This window comes from Bos mutus, chromosome 4 (genome assembly GCF_027580195.1).
Source record: "Bos mutus isolate GX-2022 chromosome 4, NWIPB_WYAK_1.1, whole genome shotgun sequence".
NCBI lineage: Eukaryota > Metazoa > Chordata > Mammalia > Artiodactyla > Bovidae > Bos > Bos mutus.
The window spans coordinates 5,630,142-5,643,761 of record NC_091620.1 but is presented as its reverse complement, the minus strand read 5'-3'; the positions used below and the strand labels follow the sequence as shown (position 1 = coordinate 5,643,761).

At 55.2% G+C, this 13,620-nt stretch overlaps 1 protein-coding gene across 1 annotated transcript in view; it reads left to right on the top strand.

Annotated features, from left to right (window-relative positions):
• PTPRN2 (protein tyrosine phosphatase receptor type N2) overlaps positions 1-13,620 on the top strand; it is a 605,862-nt gene that overhangs the window by 536,207 nt on the left and 56,035 nt on the right. The window contains exon 15 of the mRNA XM_070369001.1: positions 5,787-5,934. Coding sequence (XP_070225102.1) covers positions 5,787-5,934 — 148 coding nt within the window. The remainder of the gene's footprint in view (positions 1-5,786; positions 5,935-13,620) is intronic.

Here is a 13,620-nt window from a genome sequence, read left to right as displayed (position 1 = left end):
CTCACTGCCTTCTCTGTTTTATTGAAGTTGCCTTCCTATTGGAAAACTCCCTTAGGCATTCACAAAGGCTCTGAGAGTGATGGTAAAATTAACTTCCCAAAGATACAAAAATGTGCCTGTGATTGTGATTATTTTCTTAATATGTTCCTGTGATTATTAACAAAACTCTTTTATACTCCAGAGCATCCCAAACGCTCCATATTCCTAGGAATCACTTTCTTGACCTGAAGTAGTTGACAATTTGATCAGAAAACCATGCAAAAAACCCTGGGGTGATATTAACAAGTTAAGGACATACGTCTCCACATTATAATGCAGTAATTTTTGTCCCAAAGGTTCGGGATTCTGAGTAAATTGATTCTATTAAATGTGGAAGCCAGCTGGTTCGTCCAACATATGGAGAGTGTGTCCTGAAAAGTCGTCTCGTGGCACGTGGTCCTCATGGCCCAGAAACTGTTGGTCGTTTTCCTACCCAAGCAGTCTAATCATGTGGGCCAGAAAAGAGCACGCGAGCTCGGGAACTGGAAGGTTAAAGTCAGAAATACAAGGAAGTTAAAGAGGAACGCCTTAGATTGAGTCAGTATCTCATGAACTGGGTCCTGTGAAAGCCGTCCTCATGGTAGCATCATGTGGTCAAGGTTCAAGAGGTCATTGTCAGCCGGGTTGACTGCAAATGTAGAAAACCCGTATTCTGAAAGCTCAAGACTTTTTTCCATGAATGGTTTGATCTGGGGATTATCTTTTATGCAAGTGCTTCAAACCTAGGCTCTTGGAAAGTACAATTCAAGAAGATTTTAGAAACCTTCGCACTCGGGACTTACCTGAACTCAGCCCGAGTGACGTTCCCGATGGACCCAGGCTTTTGGGAACACAATTCCCGTAAGCCCAGAGCCCGCCAGAACCCATGTCCAGGGGAGAGTACTTAGCAGTTCTTCAGGATTAAAGACTTGCTTCCAAAGGTCCCTTACTGCCGGGGACCAGCCCCGGCAGATCCAGGGTATTCGAAGGAGAGACGGCATAGGCGAGGATCAGGATACAATAGCTCCTTACGAACTACGTAGCTGTCTTAACTCAACTATCTAAGCTCTTCAAGTTGAGCCAACGGGTGCTGAGCCCTGACTGTGCACTTGACTGGGGTCTTCCAAGTGGTGGGGGATCTCCCTCACTTGACCAGGCCTGCTCCAGTGCTTGTGACTCATGCTCTGCTCTGCTCTGCTCTGTGTACCCAGAGCTTCCTCTGTGGGGGCGATGGTGTTGGTGTAGGACAGGTCCCTATGCCCCAGGAGCTCACAACCCATGGGGAAGACAGGCTCCTTACACTGGGACTGCGCACAGCACATCCCGAACGAGGCTGCTCACCCAGGGCACGAGGTCCACAGAAGTGACCCACAGAGACACCACAGACCTGGACGCTGAAGGGGGTTAAGATCAAACAGTGGGGGAGACTGGGAGAAGACCTTTCTGAACTCTGGCCATGCCTGAGAACCTGTGAGACCTTGAGATTGTCACAGGAACATTCGACATGAATTGTATGGATGTTCCTTGGGTAACTCAGAAAGGAAGAAGGCAGCAGGAAATATTTAATGAAACATTCCAAACTCCTTATGGTACTTTGGGGGGCGGTTCTTCCAAGTTTTAGATTTGATGGCAAAAATTTTGGATTGCCAGTTATCAATATACAATATACAACTTAAGTAATACAAATTACTTCAATTTGTGATGCTGGAGAAGACTCTTGAGAGTCCCTTGCACCAGTCCTTGGATTGGTGCAGAGAGATCAAACCAATCAATCCTAAAGGAAAGCAATTCATTGGAAGGACTGATGCTGAAGCTGAAGCTCCAATACTCTGGCCACCTGATGGGAGGAGCCAACTCGTTGGAAAAGACCCTGATGCTGGGAAAGATTGAAGGCGGGAGGAGAAGAGGGAGGCAGAAGATGAGACGGTTAGATAGTATCACTGACCCAATGGACGTGAATGAGCAAACTCTGGGAGATGGTGGTGCACGAGGAAGCCTGACGTGCTGCAGTCCACGGGGCTGCAAAGAGCTGGACGTGACTTAGCAACTGAAAAACAGCATCCAGGTTTCCAGATTATGTCAGTCACTCAACAAATACTGACTCTGTGCTAAGTGCGTGCAGCATTGGCCCCAGCCTGGAACAGGCGATCTCACAAGAGGATGGAGGGTCTGGCGCCCACAAAGCAGAAGGGGATTCACGTCACAGAGACTCAGGTTTTGCAATAGTGAGTATCTGATGTGGGGAGCGGGTTGTGGGAAAGGAAGATCAGGGCGGGGACGGGCCTGAAGGAGAAGGTGGCGTCTGCACAGACCTGGACGTCTGGGTGGATTCGTGGCAGAATCGGCGTGAAGTGTTGAGAATGACCGTGACGGGGGATGAGTTCAAGTAGGGAAGTGTTCTTGCTGGGCTGGCGTGGCAGGTTGGTAGCATGAAGTCTGGACAGAGCACATGCTGTCGGGGCACCGGTGGCGGCATTTGGAGCAGGTGGTATTGTGACCACAGTCCCGCCTGTGCAGGAACCGGAAGGAGGCCTGAGGCAGGAAGCGGAGGAGGCGGCAGGACGGTGCGTCTGAAAGACCCTCGTCTCAGCATCGTTTCAGCTCAAGTGAGAAAACCCCGTAGTACTGATGTTGTCCAAGGCCTAGGCAGCAGCTATCAGGACAGAGAAGCAATAGCAACATGAAAAAGCAGCTCACGCATGTGCCAAGGACGGTGGCAGTTACCACAGCCTTGCAGCTTCGCTCTGGGCGGGGGGTCATCAGCGGCTTCTGCTTCACTCTGCTTCCCTTCACTTTCTGTCCTGTCCTACTTGTGCTGTTTATGGAATAAAAAGGTACCGCTTTTTTTAAACTAGGCCATCCTGCCATACCCACTACCCCACACACACACATACAGGCACACACACGTTAAATGAAAGTATTTTAAATGTCAGCTTTTGGAACACCTACAGTCTGGGGGAGGAGCACGCGGAGTGTTTAAATTTCCTGTTCACTTACCTAGTTATTCCAGGAGGCGACTGTGTCCGGGGAGGCACCCCTCCACCTGTTATCACACCCTTGAAAAGAAGGGCCCTTGTGGTGTTAAGTCACGGTGGCAGGTTTTGTTTTTGTGTAAAACTCATTCTTTTGCGACCAAAGCCTAGCTTCCCCACAGACAACGTGAAACTCACTCCCATGTCTCAGAAGAAAAGCATCTAATCCACAAGCGTAGGGAGCGACGGCTCCTCAGACGCGGATGGGAATTATGTCCATTTATCATGGTGACCGACGCTCTGTAAAGGTGTAACAGAGAAGCACCGCTGCTCGGAACAGATCAACTGAGACGACCGGAGCAGGACGAGCACAGCTGACCGCGGCAGTGCACGCCTAGAGGAGGAAAGCTTTGTCTCGGTGTTTGCGTTTCTTTTACTCATTTTTCTTTCTGGCTGCGCTCAGGCTCTCCCAGTTGCAGGAGCCGGGGCCCCTCACCGCGGTCGCTTCTGTGGCAGAGCGCAGGCTCTGGGGCGCACCGGGGCAGTAGTTGGGGTTCGTGGGCTCGAGTGTGAGGCCCCTTTTGCAGACAACATTTGAGATTGGATTAAACCTTCCAAGGCTCATCAGTTTAGAATCCATCATGTTTTATTGAAAGAAGCTCATTTGGGGCTTCCCTGATTGCTCAAGCAGTGAAGAATCTGCCTGCAATGCAGGAGAGCCTGGTTGAATCCCTGGGTCAGGAAGATGCCCTGGAGAAGGAAATGCAACCCATTCTACTATTATCACCTGGAGAACCCCATGGACAGAGGAGCCTGGTGGGCCACGTACAGTCCATGGGGTCACAAAGTCAGACACAACGGAGACTTACTGTTAGAGGAGAGAACCAGCAAGTCTCCGTATAGCTTACTGCTAGAAAACAACAGTTCTCAGAAAGAAGCTCATTCTTCCCCGATGGGCTTCATGAACAGCATTTTCCAAAGAAAAGTGAGGATCCCGGATCATTTTGCCAGGAACCGTTTTATGCCCACGAGTAAGACTGTACGTTAACCAGTCTTGGGAAAAGTAACCCCAGAAGCACTGAGACCATACACTTACCCAGAACTACCCTCCTTCCTGGAACCTCCACACACACCGTGTTTAAGGCTAGGTAATAAGCTGGTCAGTATTTACACAGATTTAAGTACGGTGTCATGCAAAAATGCCATCCTTTTCAGAGTAACTGGTACAAAAAATATGTATGTGATGTTCCATGATGATTGTCCCCAAAGAAAGCAGTGTGTGGTTTACATTTTCTGGACTGTGCCCTAAAGTTGCTGCTTTAAAGATGTTTCATTTTGCTGTGTGGTCATATTTGAAAACCCAAAAGCAAGACGTTAGAAGATGAGACTTTCCTTTGGGCCCAATCAGACCACCTGGGTCAGTCCTTTGAAATTCTTTTCCTGAAACCCAAGGGCCGTGTCGGGGAGTGGGCTTAGAACTGCTGTGGTGTTTCTTCTCCTCACGAGGGTGAGCTACGGAGGTTCACGGTCTGTCCCTGAAAAGGGTTCATGGTCACAGTTCTTTGTCATCTGCACGAAAGGCCATCTGCTGGTCCCCTAAGCGGCTGTAGCAGGGGATCGAGGGACGTGTGATAATCGCCCAGGGCCCGTCACTGGCCCTCCTGGAGCCACAGGCCAGGGGCACCTCAGCTGGGCCAGGCAACCGGGAGCGTGACCCCTCCCCTGGAGCAGCACCCTCGGGCACCCAGCCTCCACACCCCGCTTCAGCGTGCACTCACTGATACACACACCAGTCGGACCAGCATGGACAGGGTCGGTGTTTGTTAAGTGAATAATACAAAGCCGTTCAGGCCAGCTGTACTCCGCATTTTACTGAGAGGTGTGAGGTCTCAGCCCGACCGTCTGGTGGACTTCCTTCCTTTTCACGTGCCCGTCTGTCCCCTGGGGTGGGTGCCGATAAAGCGGGGCAGTCAAGGGCAGTGATGGTCACTGGAGTGGTGGTTGCTGGACTGAGCAGACGAAGGGGCCGACAGAGGGGTCAGGGTGGGCGTGGAAGAGGTGTAAATCTTGGCGGGACATTGGAGTGCCTGACCAGGGACCTGGCTCCGTGTGTGCATGTGTGCACGTGTGTGTGTGCACATGTGTATGTGTTTCACTTTGCTGTGTGGACATATCTGAAAATCCACAAGCAAGACGTTAGAAGATGAGACTACTTCCTTTGGGCCCAATAAAACCACCTGGGTCGGTCCTTTGAGATTCTTTTCCTTAAAACCGCGGTCATCTCTGGACTAAACAGATCAGTAAGGCGAGTGAACAGACCAGCTCCGGAGTCTGTGGAGGGAATGTTCAGGAGGCCAGTTTGCCTGTCCACCTGTCCTGTGTCCCTGCCCACAGGCAGGTGCCTGGAAAAATTAAGATCAGAGCAGATGAGGGTCAGACATTTGGTTTGTGTTTGGGGTTTTGTTTTTTAACACTGACGGCCACGTAACACTGTGCCGATCAGAGCAAACTGCATCCCCCTGGTGGGTTCAGAGAAGCCGGCCTGTCGTAAGGAAAACGACTTCTGTGCAGAGGTGGCAGTAAGGTCAGCAGCCCCAGCGAGGATTTGGCCCGGGCTCCCTGCCCTGCGACGCGAAACACACGCCCCCCAACGTCTGCTTCGCGCTCCGCCCCTTCCCCGCAGCGGTGCCAGCCCGCCCCTCCCGGTCCACGCAGGTGGAGCGTGGGCTCCGCCCGGGGCCGCCCCGGGGCCCACGCCCCGCAGGTGGACCTGCTGACGCTTGCTCTCTGTTCCAGGCCTACATGGAGGACCACCTGAAGAACAAGAACCGCTTGGAGAAGGAGTGGGAGGCGCTGTGTGCCTACCAGGCCGAGCCCAGCAGCTCGCTCGTGGCCCAGAGGGAAGAGAACCTGCCGAAGAACCGCTGCCCTGCGGTGCTGACCTGTACGTACCGCCCGGCTCCGGGGGGCGGGGGCGGCCCGGCGGTGCTGACCTGTACACACCGCCCGCTCTGGGGGTGGCGGGGAGGGGCTGCGCCCGCCCCGCTCCAGGGTCTCCTCTAGGGCTCGTGGGGCTCCAGAGCCCTCCCTCCTCCGTATCTACCCGCTTTGCCGACATCGGTCGTTTCACTTTTTTATTTTTTTGGCGTAGAGTTGATTTACAACGTTGCGTTCGTTTCAGGTGTACAGCAGAGTGATTCAGTGACACACACACCTCTATTCTTTTTCAGATTCTTTTCACTTACAGGTCATTACCGAATATTGAGTATAGTTCCCCGTGCTGCACAGTAGGAGCTTGTTGAGTATCTGTTTTATATATTCAAGTGTGTGTGTGTTGATCCCAAACTCCTGTCATCCCTTCCCCGCCTCCCCTTTGGTACCAACCATCAGTTTGTTTTCTGTGTCCCTGTGTCCCTTCCTGTTTTGTAAATAAGTTCATTTGTGTTGTATTTTGGATTCCGTGCCTGGCGCCCTGCGAGCCCCACCCGGTCCTGGAGGCACGGCGGTGGGGGTGGGCACAGGTAGATGCCAGCAAGCTCAGGCTGTGCTGCTGCTATTGCTGTGGACTCGGGGCTCGGTTCCAAACGCCTGGAGCCTCGTCCTCCCCTCTCCTGGGGATCACATCATCGCCCTTGGACTCTCAGGGCTATGGGGTCAGTGAGGCAGTCTCGCAGGCCGGGCAGGCTGTGCAAGGAGCAGACAGGTCTCCCCAGCATTGCTGGGCACCTGCTGCCTGGCAGGAGTCGCTGCCAAGAGAGGGGACACGGGGAGATGCCAGCCCTCCGTCTCCCTGACATTGTGTGAGCTGACAGGCGACTGCAGGGGCAGAGGACCCCAGGGGCGTGAAGGGATATGCGGTGCGGGCTGAATGTGCGTCTCCCCACCCAGCCATTCCTGCCTTCCGTCACTATCTGGAGATGCTCCAGCCTCCCATGTTCCAGCAGGTTCCAGGCTGGGGCTGGTGGCAGGGGTGGGGGGGGGGTCTGTTATTAATACACACCCCCTGTGGGGGTGGGAGTCCGACGTGTGTTGTGAGCAGTGTCTGATGTAAGTGCCAGCTTCACGTGATGAGTGACTTGTGCGCGTGGAGTGAGTTTGTGGCGGAGGGCAGGAGGGATTCAGGCAGACTTCAGACGTGACAGCACGTACTTTGTGGGCTGACGTGTCCGAGGGCTCAGCAAAGCCCCTCAGGTCTCAGAGGGAAGACCAGCACCCTCGCGAGGACACAGCCTGCATCCTGCGCTGGGAGCCAGGGGGCCAGGCGGTGTCACCCAAAGGCAGGAGCCCAGCTCCTGCTGCCCATCTGCCTGGGGGATGCAGTGGCCGACACTCTGGCTTGTGGGCAACGGCAGCGACTCACTCCCGGCTCACAGGACAGGAGGAGCCAAGACACGCACCTGTGTGGCTTTGGACCCGAGCCCGGAATGACACCCTCCTGTGAAAATCTTAACACACTTCTAGGTATAAGGTTTTTCTAACACTTTAGTTGGTGTTCAGACCAGTTCTGTGATGTCTGAAGGGCTTTTCCCTAAAGAGCTCTAAAAATAGGGGCCATTGCAATTTGTGTTTTATATTTAGAAGGAAAGCCAATAACAAACAGATATTTAAGTACCTGCTGTGCACCAAGAAATATCAACATATCAGTAACCTCAGATAATGCAGATGACACCACTCTTATGGCAGAAAGCAAAGAAGAACTAAAGAGTCTCTTGATGAAAGTGAAAGAGGAGAGTGAAAAAGTTGGCTTAAAGCTCAACATTTATGGCATCTGGCTAAGATCATGGCATCCAGTCCCATCACCTCATGGCAAATAGATGGGGAAACAGTGGAAACAGTGACAGATTTTATCTTTTTGGGCTCCAAAATCACTGCAGAGGGTGACTGCAGCCATGAAATTAAAAGACGCTTACTCCTTGGAAGAGAAGTTATGACCAACCTAGACAGCATATTAAAAAGGAGAGACATTACTCCAGGAGTTGGTGATGGACAGGGAGGCCTGGCGTGCTGAAGTACGTGGGGTCACAAAGAGTCAGACACGACTGAGCGACTGAACTGCACTGAGCACCGAGGACTGCTGGCCAACAGCGATGTCCGGTCAACCACGCTCAGCCCTTGTCCTCAGGGAGGATCTGGGTGGGGGATTCCAATTGCACCCCAGATGAGTAGCCGTGTGGGGCAGATGGTCAGCCTGTGTGGAAGCCTCTGGTTTCCTTGTTTGTTGGGGCTGCAAGATAAACACTCAAGTTCAAAGGCTCTTCCCTAAGCGCCCTCCTGCAGCGCCAGCCAGAAGGAGACAGGTTCCGGGCCATACGCCCTGCAGCCGGAGGGTCCACAGGCCGGGGCCTCAGGGACACAGGACAACCTGTTTTCAGCCTCCAGTGGGGGTGGGGGGCCAACCCCAAGGGGACCAGGGCCCTAGAAGCCCTCGGACCAGAGCCTCGGGCCTGCTGCCTGCACGTGGGCTGGAGCCAGGGCTCCACAAGGAAGTGCTTTCTTGGCCGGACTCCGGCATGGGGCGCGAGCCAGAAGCCACCGTTCCTGACCATGTGGCCATCACAGAGCCTGGTCTCAGAGACAGGCGGGTGGACAGAGCCTCCCCAGACGCGTGGGTCTTGTCCCGCACACGCGTCCCTGGCTCGGTCCTCCATGCTCCCGCCTTCTCAGCTTTCAGAAGGAGACCCGGTGGTCAGGTCTCGGCCTGCAGCCTCCCCGAGCAGGACCCCAGGGCGATGGCGTGCATTAAACTCCTGGTGGTCTCACCAGACTCCACCAAGGAGAACGGCTGCTTCTTGAGATCTGCTTCGTGTTGTCCGACTGTTCCCTCCACACGTGCAGCGATGTCCGTGGTGGAGCAGAGCGTGTAGACAGGGTGGGCCTCCACGCACCCTGGCCCCTGAAGCCAATGTTGACACCACGTGGGTGTCAGGGTGCTCATTACAGCATCATGTGTCAGACACGCTCCCCAGCAACCACATCCACCCTCCGCCCAGGAGACAGGAGTGCTTCTGGGCTTCCGCCATGCTCCCCGATGGGCACGGCTGGGGCACCCACCTGGACCCGCCCAGGGCCGTGTGCGGGCCCCACCCCTCCACCCCATCCATGTCTCTTGGTCGCCTGCCCGCCTGATACCTCCCCGCCCCCCACGCCCCGCCCACACTGGCTCCGGTCCAGCTGAGGCTGGGGCACCCGCTGCGTCCCCATCAGCAGGCTGGTGGGAAGTTCAAAGTGGCCGGACCAGCAACTTTCCCATCCCTGACAGCCCGAAGGTTCTAGCTGCAAACAAATTGTCTTTCAAAGAAGAAGGCAGATTTACAAGATGTTGGCTGGTGCTGTGCTGGGTCCTGTTATATAGTTCAGAAGTTTAAAGAATTTAAAATGCTTTAGAGTGCTTTTTTTTTTGCATTTTTAAAAGAATTATGCAATATTCCCTCATATTCCTGTTCTTTACAAGCTAAGGACAGGAATATGATGTATGGTGGTATGCCATCTTAAAGTCTGTGATTCTGACTCATAATAGCAAGAGAGAGACATGGAGGTCCGGGGGTACTTAGCGATGAAACCGGAGAGGTCAAGTCGAGGACGCAGACACGGAGGATGGACAGAAGGTCCTTGAAGCCGTGTCTCGAGCTGTGGCCTTTAGGGTGTTGCTGCTGACGGGCTCACAGCTGCGTCCACGGCCTTACCTGGCAGACGGGGCAGGGGAGGGTCTGAGCTACTCCCTCCTGGCTCTTTGTGGGAGCCGCATCACACGTGGCACCAGCTTCAGCTGCGTGTGACGAAAAGGACGGTGGCCGGCTGATCATGTCACGTGCCATCCCCGAGCTCCCGGACCTGCCCCCAATGCTTCCCCAGCCTGCCCCCCACCCCTCCCGGGCCTGCCCCTGACACCACCCAGGCCTGCCCCCCACCCCGCCTGGGCCTCCTCCATCCCTCCCCGGCCTGCCTCCCACCCCTCCCTGGCCTGCCCCCCACCCCACCCGGGCCTGCCCCCAACCCTTCCCCGGCCTGCCCCCCACCCCTCCCCAGCCTGCCCCCCACTCCTCCCAGGCCTCCTCCACCCCTCCCCGGCCTGACTCCCACCCTGCCTGGGCCTGCCCCCACCCCTCCCGGGCCTGCCCCTGACCCTGCCCGGCCTCCCCCACCTGACAGATGAAGGGGCTGGGATTCGAGTCTGTCTGTGTGCCCTGTGATGACGAACACCTTGCATGTTTCTGTGGACTCATCTGAGACTCTCGTGTCAGGAAAGTGAGCAAGACTTCACACTTCCACGGACTGAACATCTAAAATACACCCACAGCCGCCGTCCTGACAAAGCACCACTTCCCTCAAAACACACAGAAAATTTCTTTCCAAGCAAACCTTGGGCTGACGCTTTTCCCCACTCTGAGCAGGATCTCCGCGGTGAACATCCTGGTGTGGTCACGTTGGAGTGACCGGCTTTGCCTGTAGCGATCAGTCGTGGGAAATTCTCCTGAATCTGACAGCAAGCTGGATTTCTTCTCGTGTGAGAAGCTGCCCAAGAAAGCAGCGCGTCCAGAGAAATTCCTGACCCACTGTCTTTTCTTCACCCCCACTTTTATGGCCTCAGAACGAGCTGAGTAACTGCCTCCAGACGGGGGAGGCCGTGGATACGTTGGTGCCGAAAAGGAAATCCCGCAGCAGTGTGTGGGCTTCTTCCTTCGCAGAGGCTGGGCTGCCTGGGACTGAACAGTTTCTAAGGGAAGCAGAGGAGAGGCTAAGGCCGTGTTCCAGACGCTACCAGACCTCCTCGTGGAGCTGAGCCCTGCAGGGCCAGAGCCTCTGGAGTCAGGGCCCGGGGCTGAGGGCACAACACTCCAGAGCCCTCCAGAGCAGAGGGGCTGCTTGGCGGGCTGGGGTCCATGCCGACCGTCTGCACAGTTCAGCCACCCAGGTCCAGCTTCTGCCTCCTGTTCACTCCCTTCCTGGAAGCTGGACCACTGGACATGTGAGACGTCCAACCTCCTGTGGCCTGGTGTCTGCACGTCTCACCTCTCACAACCGAGGCTGCACAGAGTCTCAGCTTCAGGGGGACTCGGGGGCTCGGAGAGACCCGGGACCTCGGGGGGGGCCAGACCTGGGCCCTCTCCTGGATGCGTGCTGGTTCCCTCACCCCGAGCAGCCAATCACAGCCTTCAGAGGGCCACGCCGGGCTGTGTTTCCTCCACTGAGATGTTCCCAGTGTCCGTTCAGCGTGCGATGGGCTCCTCACAGGGCCCAGCCCTCATCTGTCCATCCTGACTCAGCACTGAACTCTGCATTCACTTCCGATAAACGCACCCTTGTTCAAAGCCTAGGGGAGCTCAACACCCGCTCATCATGGTGCCTCCTTGTCGGTGTTTGCTCTCCATGTGGTTTATAAGCATGTTTCAGATTATTTCGAGTCACTGATGATATCATATTCAAGGAGATGAATGCAGAGCGCTGCCTCCCAAGGCACGGACCCGGAAGGACCATGGCCATGGCTGCTCCCCGCATGACCCCGGCCCGCCTGCCGCCGCCCTGCAGCCCTGACACACCCGCACAGCAGAAAGGCCACGTGTGCAACGTCCCCTTCACACTGCCACCTGAGAACCTGGAGCCAGAGGTGAGCCAGGGCGTCGGGGGCGACAAGGGTTGTCCCCCGTCCTCCTGACCCCAGGGGGCTCCTGGCCACCCAGTCCCGCGGGTGCTTTGCAAAGAACGCCGGCTTGGCATCATTTTCCCCACCCTTTTTATTACAAAAGTTCTCAGATCCTCAGGTTGAAGTGATAATTTGATGATCGCCTACATCCCCACGGGCCAGACTCCACATGGCTGCCACTCAGTTTTGTGATCTGGCTGTTTTACTTCATTGTTGGCTGAACTATTTCAAAGTGGGTTTTATGTGTCTAAATGGTTTAGCCTGTGTCTCCTAAAGTAAAGACCTTCTCCTACGTAACTATGACCCCATCGTTATAGCTGACAACAGTGGTTACCTGCAGATGGTGACTGCAGCCACGAAATAAAAAGACGCTTGCTCCTTGAAAGAAGAGTTATGCCCAACCTAGACAGCATATTAAAAAGCAGAGACATTACTTTGCCAACAAAGGTCCGTCTAGTCAAAGCTATGGTTTTTCCAGTAATCAGGTATGGATGTGAGAGTTGGACTATAAAGAAAGCTGAGCACCGAAGAATTGATGCTTTTGAACTGTGGTGTTGGAGAAGACACTTGAGAGTCCCTTGGACTGCAAGGAGGTCCAACCAGTCCCTTCTAAAGGAGATCAGTCCTGGGTGTTCATTGGAAGGACTGATGCTAAAGCTGAAACTCCAATACTTTGGCCACCTGATGTAAAGAACTGACTCCTTGGAAAAGACCCTGATGCTGGGAAAGATTGAAGGTAGGAGGAGAAGGGGACAACAGAGGATGAGGTGGTTGGATGGCATCACCGATTCAATGAACATGAGTTTGAGTAAACTCCAGGAGTTGGTGATGGACAGGGAAGCCTGGCGTGCTGCAGTCCATGGGGTCGCAAAGAGGCGGCCACGACTGAGCGACTGAACTGAACTGAGTGGTTACCTGCTTAGACTTCCAGGAGGTCAGCGTTTAGCAGGAGGGTCAGACTGCCAGCTGTACTCCCGTTTCTGACCCTCCTCCCCTCCCCTCCCCTCCCCTCCCTCCTCCTCCTTCTTACCCCCTCTTCTCGCTGCTCACTTCAGTTAGAGTTCTTAGCGGACTGAGGCGTCAGGAGCCATCAGGTTGACGGCCGTCTCCGTCAGCCTCGGGCCTGATCTCGGCCCTGGGTGAGGGGCATGCCACCCGCACCGCCCCGGGCCTGTGACAGGCAGCAGACACCCCAGATCGCAGAGTCACTTTGCTCTTGAGAGGGAGCCTGAGTCTGATGGGTCCCGCTCGGTCCCCCTGCCCGTGCGGCAGCAGACCACCAGCCCCAGGACCCACGTCCTGCCCCCGGGGCCCATGCAGGTGCCGCCTTCGTGACAACGTGAAGGGGAGTTGCAGATGAGCCTGAGGTTTGCTCATCAGCTGACCTTAACTTAGGGAGAGGGGCCTGGGTTTTCCAGACAGGCCCAGGGTCATCACCAGGGTCCTTGGCGTGGAGGAGGGAAGCCAGGCTGGTTGGGGTGATGCGGTGAAGAGGGACGGTCCTGGCCAGGATCCTGGGAGCAGCTGGAGGCTGGAACCCGGAGAACTACCTTGATTCAGACTCACCCCAGGCTTCTGGGCAGAAGGACAAGCATAAACGGGCAGTGTTGAAGCGCTAGGTCTGTGGACACGGGTTCTGCTGGTCCTGCCCCCTCGCTTAGCTGGGCTCTGCCCCCGACCCCGCCCTCTGCCGCAGCTCTCCCAGAGCATCGTGAACATGTTTCTGTGCGAAAAGCCACACCGTTGATACAGCCAGCCGCCTTTCTGGTGGAGATGAAGACGCGGAGAAGCACAGTCGCCTCCTCACTGCTCAGGCCCGTGTTGGTGGACCTCCTGGCCTAAAAGAACAAGTAACCGGACTGTTTGTTTAGGCTTCAGCATCTGCTGGGATCGGGAAGATCCCCTGAGAAGGAAATGCAACCCACTCCAGTGTTCTTGCCTGGAGAATCCCATGGACGGAGGAACCTGGAGGGCTACAGTCCACGGGGT